Below are 17,260 nucleotides of genomic sequence, written 5' to 3' on the forward strand. Positions count from 1 at the left end.
TGCAAATGGATACTAACTGTCTTCGTAACAAAAAGACACACCAAAAAACATCCAAATACCTCCATGCTGCTCGTATGTAATGTCTGTCTTGTATTGAAGCCCCGAAATGCGAAATTGTCTTGAAAAAAATTAAATAAGTCTATATTTCAAACTTGTTTTGTAACGGAAGCTTCTCGAAGCTCCTCTTCCCGGTTCGTCAAATTTGGACGAACCGGGAAGAGGAGTTTCCGCTACAAACAAGCTTGGAAAATAGACTTATTAAATTTTTTTAAAAATAGACTTATTAAATTTTTAAAGACAATTTCGCATTTCGGGGCTTCAATACAAGACAGACATTACATACGAGCACTATGGAGGTATTTGGATGTTTTCTGGTGTGTCTTTTTGTTACGAAGACAGTTGGTATCCATTTGCAACCGTTATATGGACATGCACTGCTACACCGAGACCCCCTGTAACTCAGAGAAGCCACGGAGGACTCTGAAACTTCTCCCAGCCCTTAGTCCACATGAGGGTGAGTAGATAATGAGTGAAATTTCAATTTTGGGTGAACAATCCCTTTAATGAAATTTTGTATCTTTACGGTGAGCCGAAGGCAAATTTCCACCATGGTGGATAATAAAGATTTATTGTATTGTGTTGTAAGGTCCACCAACCAGAGAGTGATCCCACCAGCACCGCCGCCCCCACCCCCACCCCGTCAGCAGCAGGGGGCCTGAGGGAGGAGCCTGGCAGCAGCAGCAGCAGCAGCAGCAGGAGGAGCAGGTCACCGACGTGGAGCTCGGGCGTCGCGGGTGACGACGCGCGGCGGGACGACACTGGTCGCAAGCTGCAGAGCGCCACCGCCGACGCCGCTGTTTCCCGTTCCCCTCCCCCGCGTCCGCCCCCGCCGCGCTTCTCGCCGCGCCGCTCGGCCCCCGCCGTCCGACCGCGCAGCATGCCGGAGAAGATCGCCTGGATCAACATCCCCAAGGAGAAGGGGGAGGAGAGGGAGCGGGAGAGGGGCAGCAGCCTCCTCTCTCGCCTGGGCTCCTCGCTGAGCATCAGCCCCTCCTCGTCCCCCCCCAAGAGGCTCAGCATCAGCTCCCCCATCTCCATCTCCCGGGCCTCCCTCCCCCTCTCTCTGGCCCCCCTCTCCTCCTCTCCGCGGCGGGGCAAGGCCTCTGCGTCCTTCAGCCAGGAGGACGCTCAGTGCCACCTGGCGCTGGAGGAGCAGACCATCCAGAAGGCTCTCATCAAGGCCAGACTGTCTCAGAGGTCTGGAACTAGATCCAGCACCCAGGACTCCGGCAGTCCTCCGCAGCCGTCACCGATGACAACCGGCAAGCAGGCGGAGACGCCAGGAGAAGAAGACGCCGGGGAGGACAGCAGGGAGGGCGGGGGCCAGCGGCTGAGCGACATGAGCCTGTCCACCGACTCCTCGGACTCTCTGGAATGCTCCCAGTCCTCCGTCTTCTTCCTCCCCCCTCTGCACGACCCCTGCCCCCCCACCACGGCCGACCTGAACGCCCACCTCCCCCTGTCCCTGCCCCCGTCCCACCTGTCCTACTGCAGCATCGAGGAGGACGACGACGACGACGAGGACGAGGACGAAGAGGAGGCGGACTACGGGGTCAGCCTGGAGAGCGACCAGGACCTGACCATGGTGCCGCCGGGACACCGCACCGGCCGGCGGTCCAGCGCCGGGGCTCTGGTCCTGCAGAAGGCGCTGCGAGGTCACCTGAGGAAGATGAGCGGCGTCTTCAACTCCCTGCTGACGCCGGAGAAGAGGGCGGTCCGCCGGGTCGTGGAGCTGTCCAGGGACAAGGGCTCGTACTTCGGCTCCCTGGTGCAGGACTACCTGAGCTACATGGGCGAGGGTGCGGGCACCCAGGCCTGGCAGGGCTACGCCTCCGGACTGGAGCTGCTGCAGACCCTCCGCCAGTTCATCACCCAGATGAAGAGCTACCTGAGACAGAGCTCCGAGCTGGAGCCGCCCATCGAGAGCCTCATCCCTGAAGACCAGATCGGTGAGTCCCAAAGACCCGGTCGTCGTTCTCCTCCTTCCTCTGTCACAGTCACTTCAGTTATCTCAGTTAATTAAAGGGATAATTCAACATTTTGGCAAATTCTCCTATTGCCATAATCCCTAGGTGTAGGTGCATTACCTGTGATGGAGGTGAATGGTACTTTTGCCTTTCCCTCATCAAATTCACAATCCAACAACTCCAAAACACTCTCCTGACCCGCACATTCACCACTCTATGTATGAAATAATCATGTATATATGTGACGCTACGACTACCTGCACTTTTGAAATCACTCCACCCAGCAGCCATGTCTGGAATGTAGTTCCGGCTATGCATTTGCCTCGGAAACAACTCTGTCTTGTAATGTTACATTATTATCTCATAGCGTGGTGAATGTGCAGGTTACAACTTGTCCACCAGAGTGTTTTGGAGTTGTTGGATTGTGTATTTGATGAGTTTGATGAGGGACAGGGGACCTGTACCATTCACCTCCATTGTGTTTGTTGTCTCTGCCCCGCTGATCTCAAAACAACATGCACCGATAATTAAAGGTAATGAACCTACTGCTATGACTATAGGGGTTATGGCAATAGACAAATTTGTCTAAATGTTGAACTATCCCTTCAAAGCTGTGAGATCACTGCTGGCGTTTTGTCTTGGTGAACTGGTCGTCACCTCAGCGGGAGGCGATGTTGTCATTTCTGCGTCTGCAGATATCTAGAAATATTTTTAGGAAGTGCGAGCGAGTGGATGTTTTTTTTCTGAAAAACAGCGTTGGATGCAGAACCAGCAGTTTCACTTCAGTGAGGAAAAACTCATCCTCACGTGTTTTCGGCTGGACGTCTGCATGTGCTCACAGCCTGCCGCGGTCATCAGCCTCTCCGTGTCTCTCCGTGTGTGTTGTGTGGGTCAGTGTCCATGTGAGGGAAAAAGGGAAGGACAGGTGGACACAGAGTTATCAGTCTCACTTGTCGAAACCAGATGCATACTTACAGCATGTCTTTATTTGCATTTCTCTTTTATGCCCCTTTATTATATCCTTTATGGTGTCTTATGAAACCGTCTCAGCAATGCGTAAGGGGAAAACCACATGCACATACACATGCATGCACACAGACACACTGACACACACACACACACACCTGCCGGAAGAGCAGCCTGAATCATTGAGGCAGGACTTAGAGGCTGTGTTGGACCTTGGACAGAGAGACATGTAAAGAGAGCACAAAGAGGGTTTTGTCTCAGGAGGAAGAGACTGGTGATGCGACCTGTTTCTACTGGTCCTGTTCACTGCTGGGGGGTGGGGGGGGGGGGGGCTATGTGTTTTCATATGGCATTTTTGTTCAATCTAATTTAAAGCATAATGATGTTTTTCGAACATGTTGTAGTGTCACTGGTATCACACAATTATGTCTGTTGTGTGATAACATCTTTATTAAAGGGATACGCCAACATATTTTTTTTCGTGTCTTGCCTCACTCCCGAGTCCATGACCAGCAGATAGACACCATCCTTTCGACTGTGCGTGCAGTAACAAGGGAGATACGGGCAGAGCTGGCGCACCGCTAATTAGCTTAGCTCAAACGCTGGAAGTGCATAGGTAGTGTTAGCCTGCCTCCACCTAAAGTCATCGGAGAAACTCTTCAGCAACTCTAAACGGAAAGGCCAATCTTCGTCTAAAGGGCAACGGGTGTATTTAGTATAGTAACCGGAAGTGCGTTGGTCACAACGGCTAGCTTGAGTAGCGCCGAATTCGTCCGAACAAAGCTGTAAACAGCTGGTATTTAGACAAATGAACGACACACTGCTGATCTAAACGGCTACTTTCTCGCCTAAAAATGTTTAAAATGTCGATAAAGTGAAATATTTACAGAATTTAGAGCTAAAATGAAGTCAGCTTCTGACTGCTGATTTCGGCTCAGGTAGGAGGCAGGCTAACACTACCTATGCACTTCCAGCGTTTGAGCGAAGCTAATTAGCGGTGCGCCAGCTCTGCCCGTATCTCCCTTGTTACTGCACGCACAGTGGAAAGGATGGTGTCTATCTGCTGGTCATGGACTCGGGAGTGAGGCAAGACACGAAAAAAAAAAGTTGGCATATCCCTTTAAAGGCCCATTCACAACAGTTTTACACAGTATACCTGAGCTCCAGATTTAACCTGTAAAAAAACGGGGGAAAAAAACACAGAGAGACTGGAGATGGTGATGTTTACCACACAAAGGATGAAATAATGAAAGACTGTCTAGTTGCATTATGGGAAATGTAGTGTCTAGTGTTTTTGGGGCTTCAACACCAGAGACAAAAGATCAGGTCAGTCTGTGACTCGATTGTCAGTGAATCCATTATAAACACCACATAATTAGCTCCAGCTTCACTGACTGTTTCTTCAGCCTGCTCAGCTCTGTGTGGTGCCTCTTACAGTAAGTGCAAAGGAAGTGATGTCAAGATGACTTTTGGTGCTTAAAACCATGAACATCTTATGGATCAACAACACTTCACCTTTCAGTGACGAAGAAAATCTATATAAAAGATTGAGAAAAGTTAAGTTTTTAAGTCTATTGTATACTGTGTGTGTGTGTGTGGCGTCATGGCTGCCTGCTCTCGTGCCGGTTCTCTGTGACCTGTTTTCCTCAGAGATGACACATTTTGAATTGTTCACAGTAGTTCTCGGAAGAGTTTTGCGCAACAACGACACAAGTTGTGGCAGCTTCAGTGTTTACCACTGAGTCCGCCCAGCCCAGATGGGTTTGGAGAGGCTGCGTGCCAAGTAATGCAAGTCTGTCTTACTCCACTATCAGGTCTTTGTACCAACCGACCAATCGGGGTGTGAGGATCGGAGCCGGTGAACCTCCCTCTCTCTGCAGTCTGTCGGGGTCGCTCGCTGTGTTTTCTGTCTTCTCTCTGCAGATTCCTCTCTCTCACGCTTTGCCCCCTGGGAGTCGGTGTTGTTGTGGACTGGTGGTGCATTCATGGAGTATTTCATGTGCTGACATCAGGGAGAGATGTGACATAAAAACAGTGAAAGCACAGAAAAGGAGATGATCACAGAGTTTATGGAGGTTGTTTTCGTGTGTGTGTGTGTGTGTGTGTGTGTGTGTGTGTGTTTTGGTTCAGGATGTTCAGCAGTCCAGGGGTCTAGTGGGAGTTTATTGAAAATTCCGAGTTTTGTTTACCCAGTTTGTTCCAGAGATTGAGATCAGTAAATCTGCACCGTCGCTCTTTATTCTCAATCACTTTATCTGCACTGAAACATTTGTTATACATTCATCGTTGTTAATAAAAAAAGTCTGAGTCTGACTGATTTATTACAGGCTCATATCATTGATGCTGTTGAGCAGAGACTTTTAAATGTAGACATCCGAAACGTCACATTCATGAATGTGTTTTTTTTTTTAAGTTGCAGTGAATCCAAGCTCTTTTTTTGTGATCAAATTTTTATTTTATTTTATTTCATTTCATTACATTTTCATTCAATTTAATCAATCTAAGCTCTTTTGACCCTTTTTTTATGTTATAAACTATACTAATGTGTGGCTGCTTATTAGCTACAGAAAGGGAGTTTAAGGTAAGGGAGTTTGAGATAAGGGATTTTTTAATCCACCTTTCTCTGACAATGCAGTAAATAAGTTTGTAAAGTTAGTTTACTCCCCTTATAAACCCCTCACCCACTGTCTGTATGAACCAGTGATAAATCCAGAGGCTGTTTACCATCTGTGAGTGAAGCGGGAAGTCTTTGTATCAGCAGAGTGACTGACCCACCTCCCCTCTGATAACACACGACTATTTTTGTACAATCCCAAGGACACAGTGAGTCTCTATGTCTACACGTGTGTTTGTGTGCGTGTCTGTATGGTGATGAAGGTCATGATGTCTTCAGTGTTTGCTGTGCACTTGTTCCTCAGAGCAACACAGACCTGCAGACACCACCCAGTCTGTCATTACCAGTGTCAACATACTGGGAAAAAATTCTTCAGTATTGTAGTAAATTTGTAGTTTGTTTGAATTATTGTCAGAGAATTAATCACGGTACTACGATTATCACGATTATTCTGCATTAATTAATTTCACAACACCATGAATGTGTAAAATCAAGTATAGTCAATAATATAATTACATTACTCATTGTTTACACAAAATATTTCAAGTATCTATTAATATATGACCAATTCTTAATCCCCAGGGGAAGTGTTTGAAATATTCAGATCATAAATTGTCATCTATACCAAATGTTTGCGTTTATTTTAATCGTTTTTTGTTTTTTGTTGTTTTTTTTTTAAATTAAAAATGACACGCTAACATTTAAATTCCTACCAATTCAACGTTACATTAGTTAAATGGACCATTTACCTTTATTTTTGCGCACATCTGCCGATAAGGTTCCAACATCATCTTTTTGGGAAAGTAACAGTATTTAGGAATCTTTACAATTAATTAATTGTGGCGTTTAATACCACGATTAATTGTGAAAACAAGGAATCGTGAGGAGTGTAAGGTCACTGAAGTTCCTCACATGTTTCCTGTTTGGTTGGACAAGGTGTTTGGTTGGAGGCTGGAGGAAGCAGAGGATGTTTATATGAAGTGTGTGGAGTCTGTACAAGTTTCCCCCTGGTTTCCTGTTTAGCCTTGAAGCAGAAGAGACTCTGACGTTGGTCGCTCCGCCGCCATGACAGCTACACACACCAGTTCACTGTGGAAGCAGGGCAGGAACTAGTAGGACACAGAGGTCAATGAGTGTGTGTGTGTGTGTGTGTGTGTGTGTGTGTGTGGGTGTGGGTAAACATGTATAATCTCTGTATCAGAGCTCTTGACCTAAGTATAGTGTTGGCTCTGTGGGCCCCTGCTATCAGTGTGTGCTGATTGGCTCATAGGTGAAACTTTATAAATACAGTTGGAGTTCAACTTAAGTTTAAATTAAAGGTCCAATGTGTAAAATGGGAGGAAAACCGTGATTTCCAGCGTTCAGGTTCTAGTTTGCAACGCTCACTCGCTCGCACATCAGCAAAGTGACGGTGGCCTCAGAGGGCAAAAAAACTTGTTTACCACGACGTGTTTCAGGAGCATGGAGCGATGAGGTGAAGATCTAAACCATTTTACGATATGAAGAGTTCATTTGCAGAAGCAGATACCTCCTTTTTAAAAAAAATATTTGAACATTTTTAATTATTATTTACACCAGGTGATGTCAGTCAAACCAAAGTTGAGTGGCTTTGACCAAGGAGATGAGATGTACAAAAACAGATGAGACTCAAAAAAATAAAGCTTTATTGAAAACAACACTATGTAAAGAATAATTCAAAACCATCAGCTAATTTTTTTCAAAATGGCACTTACCTGCTTTTGCAAATGAACTCTTCATATGTTTTTTCATTTTTCCATTCGGAAATAATTATAAGGCTACAAAAACCAAACAAATTTTATTTTATAGCAATTATACACTTATACAAATATATTAATGGGTAGTATATATGCAGATTTTGCCAATAAACCTTGCCAATTATTACACACTGGACCTTTAACTTCTTTTTTGTTGTTGCTTTGGAGATCAAATGCATACAACTCACAGAATCACAGAATTAAAAATACATTTTTAACTCAATTTTGACAAAATGTCATACACCAGCTGGTTTCAAGTTTTTATTCATAAATCTTTGGTTTTTCCTGGCACCAGGTCCTGTCAGGAACCAAGGCACTGCATAGATATTTATATCCATCCATTTTATACCTCGCTCTCTGACTTGGTATCACTCAATCTCTGTGAAAGTGTTGCAGTAAACCACAGGTTGGTGTTACAGACACTTTGAGGTTGAAAAGCAGAAAGTGTTAAACTAGCTGACCCACACATCTCCTCGGTCCTGACCAGAACCAGTGAAAGAAGAACCACAGTTGTTTCCTCCGCTGGGTCAACGTGCCGCCTCCTCTCTGGAAACTCTTCGTCAGTCGGTGGCTGTGGAATGAGGAAGTGAGAATGTGTCTGTGAGACGTTGGCACGCGTGTCTGCCTGCCTGCCACCCCTGTGTGTGTGTGTCGCTATACCGGGTCCAGATCCTGCAGAGGTGTCGTGTCGGGAGGTGTCGACTCGGTAATGTGAGCTGATGAGAAAGTTTCCATTCGGACCAGTTAGACGGCCTAATGAAACTGGTTTATGATGGCCGTCATCCAGCTGTGGTGGAAAGTAAAATAGTCTGTGTCTGCAGATGTGCTCAGCCACAAAAACTGCTGATTTCATTGGATTCTGGAAACAGTCAGCAACGCAACACACACACATAAACACACACACACACACACGTGGTCCTTATTCAGCAGTGCTGTGGTTTGGCCTCCTTCTGCCTCCATCCTGTCTGTATCATGATATCATGTTTGTGTTAGTCAGGCTGCAGTAGCTCAGCTGTGTGGACACTCTGCATTATTCAGCTCCAGCAACAACAACACTCTGCACTAGACCTCAGTGTTTACAGAGCGAGCAGCAGCAGAGAGCAGAGGTGGTGATGTGTGTGACCTCAGCAGTCTGCAGGAAGACGGTCTGGATCCACCGATAATGGAGAGCAGAGATGCTGTAATCACATTTTTTACCTCTGACTCTGATTGGCTGATCCATATTCTACACTGATCCATTTTGTGCAGAGGAAAAATGTCAACTTTTTGGGAGGCAGCAAGCGCACTGCGTGACATGTGATAAGAATCGACTAATCGGCTCCACAGACCTGCTTCTTCGACAGCAACAAGCTACCCAGCAGCTCTCAGTTTTTTTTGGTGTTGTGTCAAATCCCGGTTCCCTGTCCAGCTGTTTCTCCCTTACTGTTTCCCACAGAAACTAATGTGTATTATAGAAGAGAATAGGTAGATAAGGCATGCTCACTCTATTGTCCTTTTTTTCCCTTTTCTATTTATGGCATTCTATATTCATCAGCATATAGCCTATTGTCTTGTTACTGTGCATAAGAGCTTCTATCTTCTGATATAGTTGGGATATTTGTGATGGTTCACTTTTTTCCTAGCTATATGTAAATTTTTACAATGCATTATCGAATATGTCAGTGTTTGAATGATTGGATTGAATGGGTTTTATACCGTGATGACTGATTTGGACCAGCTGGTTCTGTTTAAATGGGAGACACACCCACATACCAGTGCTGCGGAGGAAACACGTCCTATTCCGTACTGCTGCTGTGCATCTTGTATTAAAAGAAAGTGCAAACACTTACTAAGAGTGCTATAGATTCTCTACACATTATAGAAAAGAGACACACATTTCAGGACCACTGACTTGTATCATCAGAACAGACATGTGATTTTCAGCCTCCTTTCATATTTAATAGAGTCACGGCACAACAGGACAACAGGCTGGTGTAGACTCAGCTGACTGACACCACACTGACCCCCAGATCCGACCCCCCCCCCACCCCCGGCTAACATGCTAACAGACATTAAGACGGATGATGTCGTCATTGAACATGTGTCATGTCAGGGAACCTGTTATCTGAGGGCTGAGTTTCACTTCCTCATGTGTGACATTATCAGCCCACACACACACACACACACACACACACACACACACACACACACACACACACTGCACACACACTGCACACACACACACCCAGGAGGTCAAAGTTCACATTCAGAGGAACTGGACCACTCTGGTGCTGGCTCCGACACATGTCATTACTTTCCGTTTTGTGCTGCTGTATCTTCTTCCTCTGAGCTCAGATGTCCATTACAACACATCACAAAGCCACCAGCAACATACACACACTGTGGTTTATTTCTGACACACACTCTCACAGACACCGTCCTGCTGCCACAAATATACTCACTACTAGTGATGTCATGATAATAGATTTTTTTGGGACGATTATTGTCAGAGAAACAATCACAGTATTACCATTATCAACATTATTATGCATTAATTAAATTCACAACACTATTAATGTGTAAAATCAAATATAGTTAAAATATACATTACAAATTATAAAATATTTTAAATATCTATTAATATATAACCAATTATTAATCCGCCAGGGAAAGTGTTTGAAATATTCAAGTCATTAATTGTCATCCATACCAAATGTTTAAGTTAATTTAAATCTTTTTTTTTTAATTACAAATGACACTCTACCATTTAAATTCCTACCAATGCAATGCTACGTTAGGTAAATGGATCAGAATTTGTGCATTTACCTTTACTTTGGTGCACATCTGCCGACACGGTTCAAACATAATCTTTATTTTGGAAAGTGACGGTATTTAGGAATCTTTATGATCAATTAACTGTGGCGTTAAATACCGCGATTAATTGCGAAAAGAAGTAATTGTGACATCCCTACTCACTACTCATTACGCAGCTGAATATAGTCCTAAACAAACTGTTTCCTCCTGTTTGATAAACCTACACTGATCCAGCTAAAATGCACAAGTGACAGAATAGTTTTACACTCTGAAATATAACATCACATCTCTCCTCTTGTCCTCAGACCAGGTCCTGGAGAAGGCGATGCACAAGTGTGTCTTGAAGCCTCTGAAGCCGGTGGTGAGCGCCGCGCTCAAGGAGTTCCAGGTGCGCAGCGGAGCCTGGCAGGAGCTGAAGGAGAACCTGTCGCTGGCCAAGGCGCGGCAGCCGCAGGAGATGGGCGTGGCCGACACCCCGCCCCCGGACCAGGTGGCCGTAGAGAAGATCAGACACAAGTTCCACACCATGTGTAAACTCTACTCCCCCGAGAAGAAGGTCAGCACGCTGCTGAGGGTCTGCAAACTCATCTACACCATCATGGAGGACAACTCAGGTAGTCAGACACACACACACACACACACACACACACACACACACACACACACACACACACACACACACACACACACACACACACACACACACACACACACACACACACACAGCTGAGCAGAGCAGAGGTGGGTAGAGTAGCCAGAAATGTTACTCAAGTAAGAGTATTGTTACTTTAGAATAATATTACTCAAGTAAAAAGTAGCCATCCAAATATTTACTCGAGTAAGAGTAAGGAAGTACTTGGTGAAAAAAAACGACTCAAGTACTGAGTAACTGCTGAGTAACCGCTGGTTTATCGTCTAATGATCAGCGCATTAATGTAATCAAATAGACAAAAATATAAAATAGCAATGCACAAATTCAGATTTTGCCAAAGAACAACACTTAACAACATAAAGTAAGGCAAATGCACCCACAATAATTTACATATTCTTGCATACAGAGGTCTATGAACTGTCCATAAACTTTGTGTGTGTGTCAGGCTTCATGTGGGACGGTTCAGGCCTCCATCTCGTCCATTAATTCCTGATAAGTGGACACTTCCTCGGGCCAGCTCAGAGCCACAACACATCTACTGACCAGAACGTGTTTCCTCAAATTTGAGGTGGAGTAGCCACCTCTGTTTACTGCAGAGATTTTGTGTGCAGTCATGTGACTTCCTGGCTAGTGGCTGCATTTCACTTCACTTTTTAATTTATCTCACAACCATATACGTGGCATGGAGCACAAAACAAACCTACCTTTGCACCTTGGTACCAGGGAACTTGAAGTTTTAAGCCCATTGGTTTTAACATTTGGCTGAAAATCAAACAGTTTAATCCTCAGGCTCTCCCGCCCACTGGTGTTTCCTCTCAGTGCTGATGTGATCATCCACCTGTTGGATCCTTGGTCGGTCGCACAGGTAGAGAGATGAATTTGTAACCACACACACAGCCTCGTTGTGCTGCTGTGACTGTGTGAAGGTCGCGGCCCCTGAACCAGGACACAGATACAGATTCTCCCTCCTCTGTCAACATGTTGTGTTGACTGGTCCTAGACCAGAACATCCCCCACAGACTAAATAGAAACAAAGAAGACGGAATAGAAGAAAATAACAGATAGGAGGCAACTCATATAAAAATATCATCTCAAACCTCTTTACCACAGTTTGTAACTGTTTTTTTTAATTTTTAAATGAATCAGATGTATTTAACTTTTGTAACTGTGTTTTATCCTAACTATATGTGACTTGTGCTGTACATTGTGTTTCGCTTTGAATATTGCTGTGATCTCGATAACATTGCAAATGAGGGTAAAACCTCAATGTCCTTTCGAGAATAAATAAAGGTTTGAATAGGAGCTGCTGTTCTGAACCAGCTTGACTTACAGTAGAAAAGAATTTGACAGCACTTTCACAGGGATGTTTTTTTAATTAACTTTATTTATAAAGAATTGAAATATTGAAATAGAATAATGTGAAAGTATACAAGTAGAAACCATTAAAACTATTATTTAAATATTCGGGGTCAAAATGAATTTTATTGATGATGAAATAGATAATCTGCTTATTCTTCATGATGTATCTGGGCTTCAGTCAAGCAGACAAGGATTTCCATCAGTCCTGGCTTTTCTGCTGTTTTCTACATTTATGTGAGTCTACAATAGTGCATTGCTTTAAATTAGACAAACATTAGACAGTACAAGTAGTCAAGCGTAGCAAGCAAACTATGTATATACTTTACATCTCTGGCAAATGGAGGACATACAAAAAAAACCCAACATAGATAAATAGATCATTAATATGGTAAATATCACTTAAACAAAGAAAGGACACACTTCAGAAAGGCACCTAACTTATAAATAACTTTTGTTTTATCAGACTGTAGCAACAAAATTGGTTTGATAAAAAGCGAGATAAGTAGCAAGAGGAATGTAGCTCAATGTAACGGAGTTAAAGTACCACTTCTTAATATTAAAATATTAAAATATATCCAAGTAAAAGTAAAAAGTATGCTGCATTAAAACTACTCTTACAAGCACAGTTTATCCAAAAAGTTACTCAAGTAAATGTAACAGAGTAGGGATGTCACGATTATACATTTTCTTAGTACGATTATTGTCAGAGAAATGATCACAGTACTACGATTATCACAATTATTATGCATTAATTAATTTCACAACACTGTGAATGTGTCAAATCAAATATAGTCAAAATATAATTACATTACTCATTGTTTACACAAGTATCTATTAATATATGACCAATTCTTAATCCCCAGGGTAAATGTTTGAAATATTCAGGTCATAAATTGTCATCTTTAACAAATGTTTGTGTTTATTTTAATCGTTTTTGTTTTGTTTTGCTTTTTTTTAAATTAAAAATGACAGACTAACATTAAATTCCTACCAATTCAATGTTATGTCAGATAAATGGACCAGTATCTGCGCATGGACCTTTATTTTTGCGCACATCTGCCGATACGGTTCCAACATCAAATTTTAACGGTATTTAGGAATCTTTACGATTAATTAATTGTGGCGTTTACCATGATTAATTGTGAAAACAAGGAATCGTGACATCCCTATAACAGAGTAACAGTAACATTCCTGTATGAGCTGATCCTGAACCTGTCTCCTGTGTCTGTGCTCTCAGGTCGTCTGTACGGCGCTGACGACTTCCTGCCCATGCTCACCTACGTGTTGGCTCAGTGTGACATGCCACAGCTGGACAATGAGATCCTCTACATGATGGAGCTGCTGGATCCCTCTCAGCTGCACGGAGAAGGTATCGGTTCAGTTCAACCCTCCGCCTCTACTGACCCCACCCCTCTGACTCTGACCCCACCCCTCTAACTTCTTCCCTCTGTCTCCGTGTCCAGGTGGGTACTACCTGACCAGCGCCTACGGAGCCATGTCCCTGATCCGCAACTTCCAGGAGGAGCAGGCGGCTCGAGTCCTGAGCTCCGAGACCCGGGACACGCTCCACCAGTGGCACCGCCGGCGCACCACCCTGCGCTCGGCACCGTCCATCGACGACTTCCAGGTAAAAGACACGCCCGCGCTCGTTTGTGCTGCAAAGAAATCATTACAGGAAGTACACACTGGTGTAGAGAAGCCACATTCAGTCACTCTATGGCTCCAGGTGGACTGGACAAGGTTCATCATCCTCTGATAACACAAGGATGAGGAGAGTGTCCAGTCCAGTAAATCTGCCCTCCAAATGGCCTCAGTCAGATTCATATATCTAGAATAGAATAGAATAGAACTTTATTAATTAGGGGTGCACTAATACCACTTTTTTCCAGAACAAGTACTGTACGAGTACGTGCATTTGAGTACTCACCAATTTGATTGGTCGTTATCGAGCGGGTGGGATATTCAGTGTTTGGGGCAAGACCGAGCTCGGTGTGTGTGTGTGTCTCAGACGTTTGATTGACGGATGACGGATCCAATATCAGTGGCTGATGAATCGTGAGCAGCGGGACGCATAATTTGTGTGCCTGCATTATCCAATGCGAAAAAAAAATACCCCACTTTCATCCCACATTTACTCGAAAATAGAATTTTGCACAAAGTTTGAGCTACATCGTCTGATAGATGAGTTATTACACTGGCAGACTGCCAGAATGACTGGCAGGAAGAGGAAGCGCTCCCTGTGGGGTGACGTGGTGTCCCAGAAAGGTGATGGACAGTCGTCAAACTGGCACTTTAAGTCCGAAAGGCATTCGCAGGAACTCAAAAAGGCCAAAGGGTGTTATGACAGCTGTTTTGGGCACATCCTGCGGATGGGCTGGCACCTGGTGGTATCCGCGCACCAGATCAACCTTGGAAAAGATAGTGGCCCCCGCCAAGTGAGTGGAGAAATCCTGTATGTGCGGGACAGGGTAGCGGACAGGGGTTGTGGCGTTGTTAAGGCGACGGAAATCGCAGCGGGGCACCAACTGCCATCAGCTTTAGGCCCAATCCCATTTCCCCCCTTGGCCCTACCACTTACCCCTACCCCTCCGTTTTGCGCGTTCACGTGTAGGGGTAGGGATGTCCCAATTCCCGTTAGGACAGAGGGGTAGGGGGAAGTGGTAGGGCTACATACCCCTTCAAACTGAGATTTTTCAGAGGCACACTTCAAACGGCGGGGTATGAAAAGTTTCCCAGAATGCATCTTGCGGCAGCCGGCAGCAGTGGCTGTAAAACGAAAAGCTGTTTTATTTCTCACGTAGCGCTGTTATTACGTCACTTTATTAAGTTTTAATATTTTTTCATGTGAGAAAGTAACTGTGTATCCAAATGACGGCTGGTTAGGAGTTTGCTCCGACGTTTTTTCGGAGAAGTGAAGCTCCTTACTACCTGCCAATATTTATGTTTCTTTATTGATCTTATTAGTCTATTTATTTATTTCATTGAGTATTACAACTGTTATTATTTATTTATTTTGTATCTATTCATACATTCATTTATTCACTTGTTTATTTATTTACCCACTTTTTCTCTTCCTCTATCATCATCACTATTATTATTTTTTTTTTTTTTCTTCTTTTGTTTGTCTTTACTTTTAACTATAGGCTACATGTCCATCTGCTGGGGCTGGGTGCCGGAGGGATGGGGGTGGGGGGGTGGTATCTGTTCTGGGGTATACTGAATTTAGATCTGTAATTATAACACTATTGTTTTTCTAATATGTAAAACTCAATAAACGAATAAGATCATTAGGAGAATAAAATAACTTATGCTATGGTGTCTCCTCCTCAGAACTACCTGCGTGTGGCGCTGCAGGAGCTGGACAGCGGCTGCACGGCCAAAACCCTTCAGGTGCGGCCGTACGCCACCGTGGAGGAGGTGTGCCAGCTGTGCGCCCACAAGTTCAAGGTGCCGGACCCTCAGAACTACGGCCTCTTCCTGCTGATGGAGGGCAGCAGTCAGCAGCTGGCCCCCGACACCCACCCCCAGAAGATCAAGGCCGAGCTCCACAGCCGCCAACAGGTCGCGCCCTTCCACTTCGTCTACCGCCGGGTGGCCGGTGGCGGCGGCACCCTGACGCTGGCCGCCGCGCCCAACCTCAACAACCTGACCGTGACCTCTGAACCCCCGGACAACCTGAACGACCTCAGCAGGGGGCCGGCGGCCTCCTCGCCCCAGCCCCCCCTGGGTCTAGGCCTGTGCCCGGCGCTGAGCCTCAGCCTGGCGGGCGGGGGACTGGAGGTCTGAATGGGGTCTTTGTGTCCCTGCTCTGACAAAACATGAGTGACAGAGACCAGCGTGTTGAACACGGTCTCTGCGAGGACGGATGAAAGGAAGCGAGGAGGGAAAGAAACAGGAGGAAGGCGGGGGTTGTTGTGTTTTTTTTTGTACTTCCTTTGACATCAGAGCAGCTGGAACATGTTGAACATGCTGCAGGGTGTTGAAGACCACGTGGACTCTCAGTCCTGGTGCCTGGGGAAGTCCCAGACTCACGTACCTGTGAGGTGACCTGAGGGAAATCAGACGTATGCGTCTAATCTCCGATAAATCTCTTTTAATGTACAACAGATGTATTTAGGTGACTATGACTATGATTTACTCCTGACAGTTGCTGGTAAACTGTCCTGTTTTCTTCTCAATGTACTCAAACTGTTAATCCTTCAGATTGTGTGTTTAGTGTGTTGTGGCGTCACCTAGTGGTGTTCGCTGCCCACGGCAACCTGATGTTTTTTCAACAAGAGGAACAGACAAACAACCTGCAGAGATCATAAAAGATATGTGCATAAAAAGATTTTAACTTCCTGTAGAGTTCCTAATGTTCCCAACTCATACTTAAAGGTTGAATATGTAGAATATTTATTAAAAGCTATATTTAAAAAAAATATATATATACATCCACGGGGCGTTTTGAGGCGTACAGAATGAATTTTTAGTCTGAATTAATATTTTAAAATTTTTTTGACGGGCTCGACAATGACTTTCTGTCCCATTCTGTTTACATTCGTACCTGCCTGTAGCCGACATGTGGCTCAATTCTCCGCAGTTTTCCTGCCTCCTCCCGGTCGTATGCGTTTGTTTCCAACCAAGCCTTTTTAATAATCAATCGGTGGATCAATGGATTATCATATATATGTTAGGAGTATTTGTGTAGTCTTATGTGTCATAAACACGTTTACTGTCGCGGACTCCTGGTGCCACCGAGCTCCTTTTTTTTTTTTTTTCAACTTGACGAGAGCAGTGACAGCGGAGGCTCTGAGCAGCAGCGGTGTGGAAGGCAGAGAGCCTCCACTCTCCCTGCAACAAGCTACAAGTCATTTATTTATGCTGTTAATGACGGTAAAAATGAAACATAAGGTAAATATCCTGCTTAGCTCTCCTCCTCTGCTGTCCTCTGATCAGAGCGGCTTCCTTAGCAACGGCCCGTTTTACCTAGCAACGGTCTGGCAATCGACTGCTGGAATTCTTTTTCTGTTGTTGTTCTGGTAATTCTACATATTCAACCTTTAACTGTATGGACCACCTTTAAACTGTGATC

At 44.7% G+C, this 17,260-nt stretch overlaps 1 protein-coding gene across 2 annotated transcripts in view; it reads left to right on the forward strand.

Moving 5' to 3' along the window:
• The window catches only part of LOC310998073 (ras and Rab interactor 2-like), a 54,711-nt gene extending 38,098 nt beyond the window's left edge, over positions 1 to 16,613 (forward strand). For both annotated transcript variants that reach the window (XM_083987959.1, XM_083987958.1), the window contains exons 9-13: positions 647 to 2,009; positions 10,481 to 10,789; positions 13,424 to 13,555; positions 13,650 to 13,813; positions 15,517 to 16,613. In XM_083987959.1, the coding sequence (XP_083844085.1) occupies positions 647 to 2,009; positions 10,481 to 10,789; positions 13,424 to 13,555; positions 13,650 to 13,813; positions 15,517 to 15,972 (2,424 nt within the window). In that variant the 3' untranslated portion in view covers positions 15,973 to 16,613. The remainder of the gene's footprint in view (positions 1 to 646; positions 2,010 to 10,480; positions 10,790 to 13,423; positions 13,556 to 13,649; positions 13,814 to 15,516) is intronic.
• The last annotated feature ends 647 nt before the right edge of the window (positions 16,614 to 17,260 follow it).

The sequence above is a fragment of the Trachurus trachurus genome, assembly GCF_905171665.1.
Source record: "Trachurus trachurus genome assembly, chromosome: 15".
NCBI lineage: Eukaryota > Metazoa > Chordata > Actinopteri > Carangiformes > Carangidae > Trachurus > Trachurus trachurus.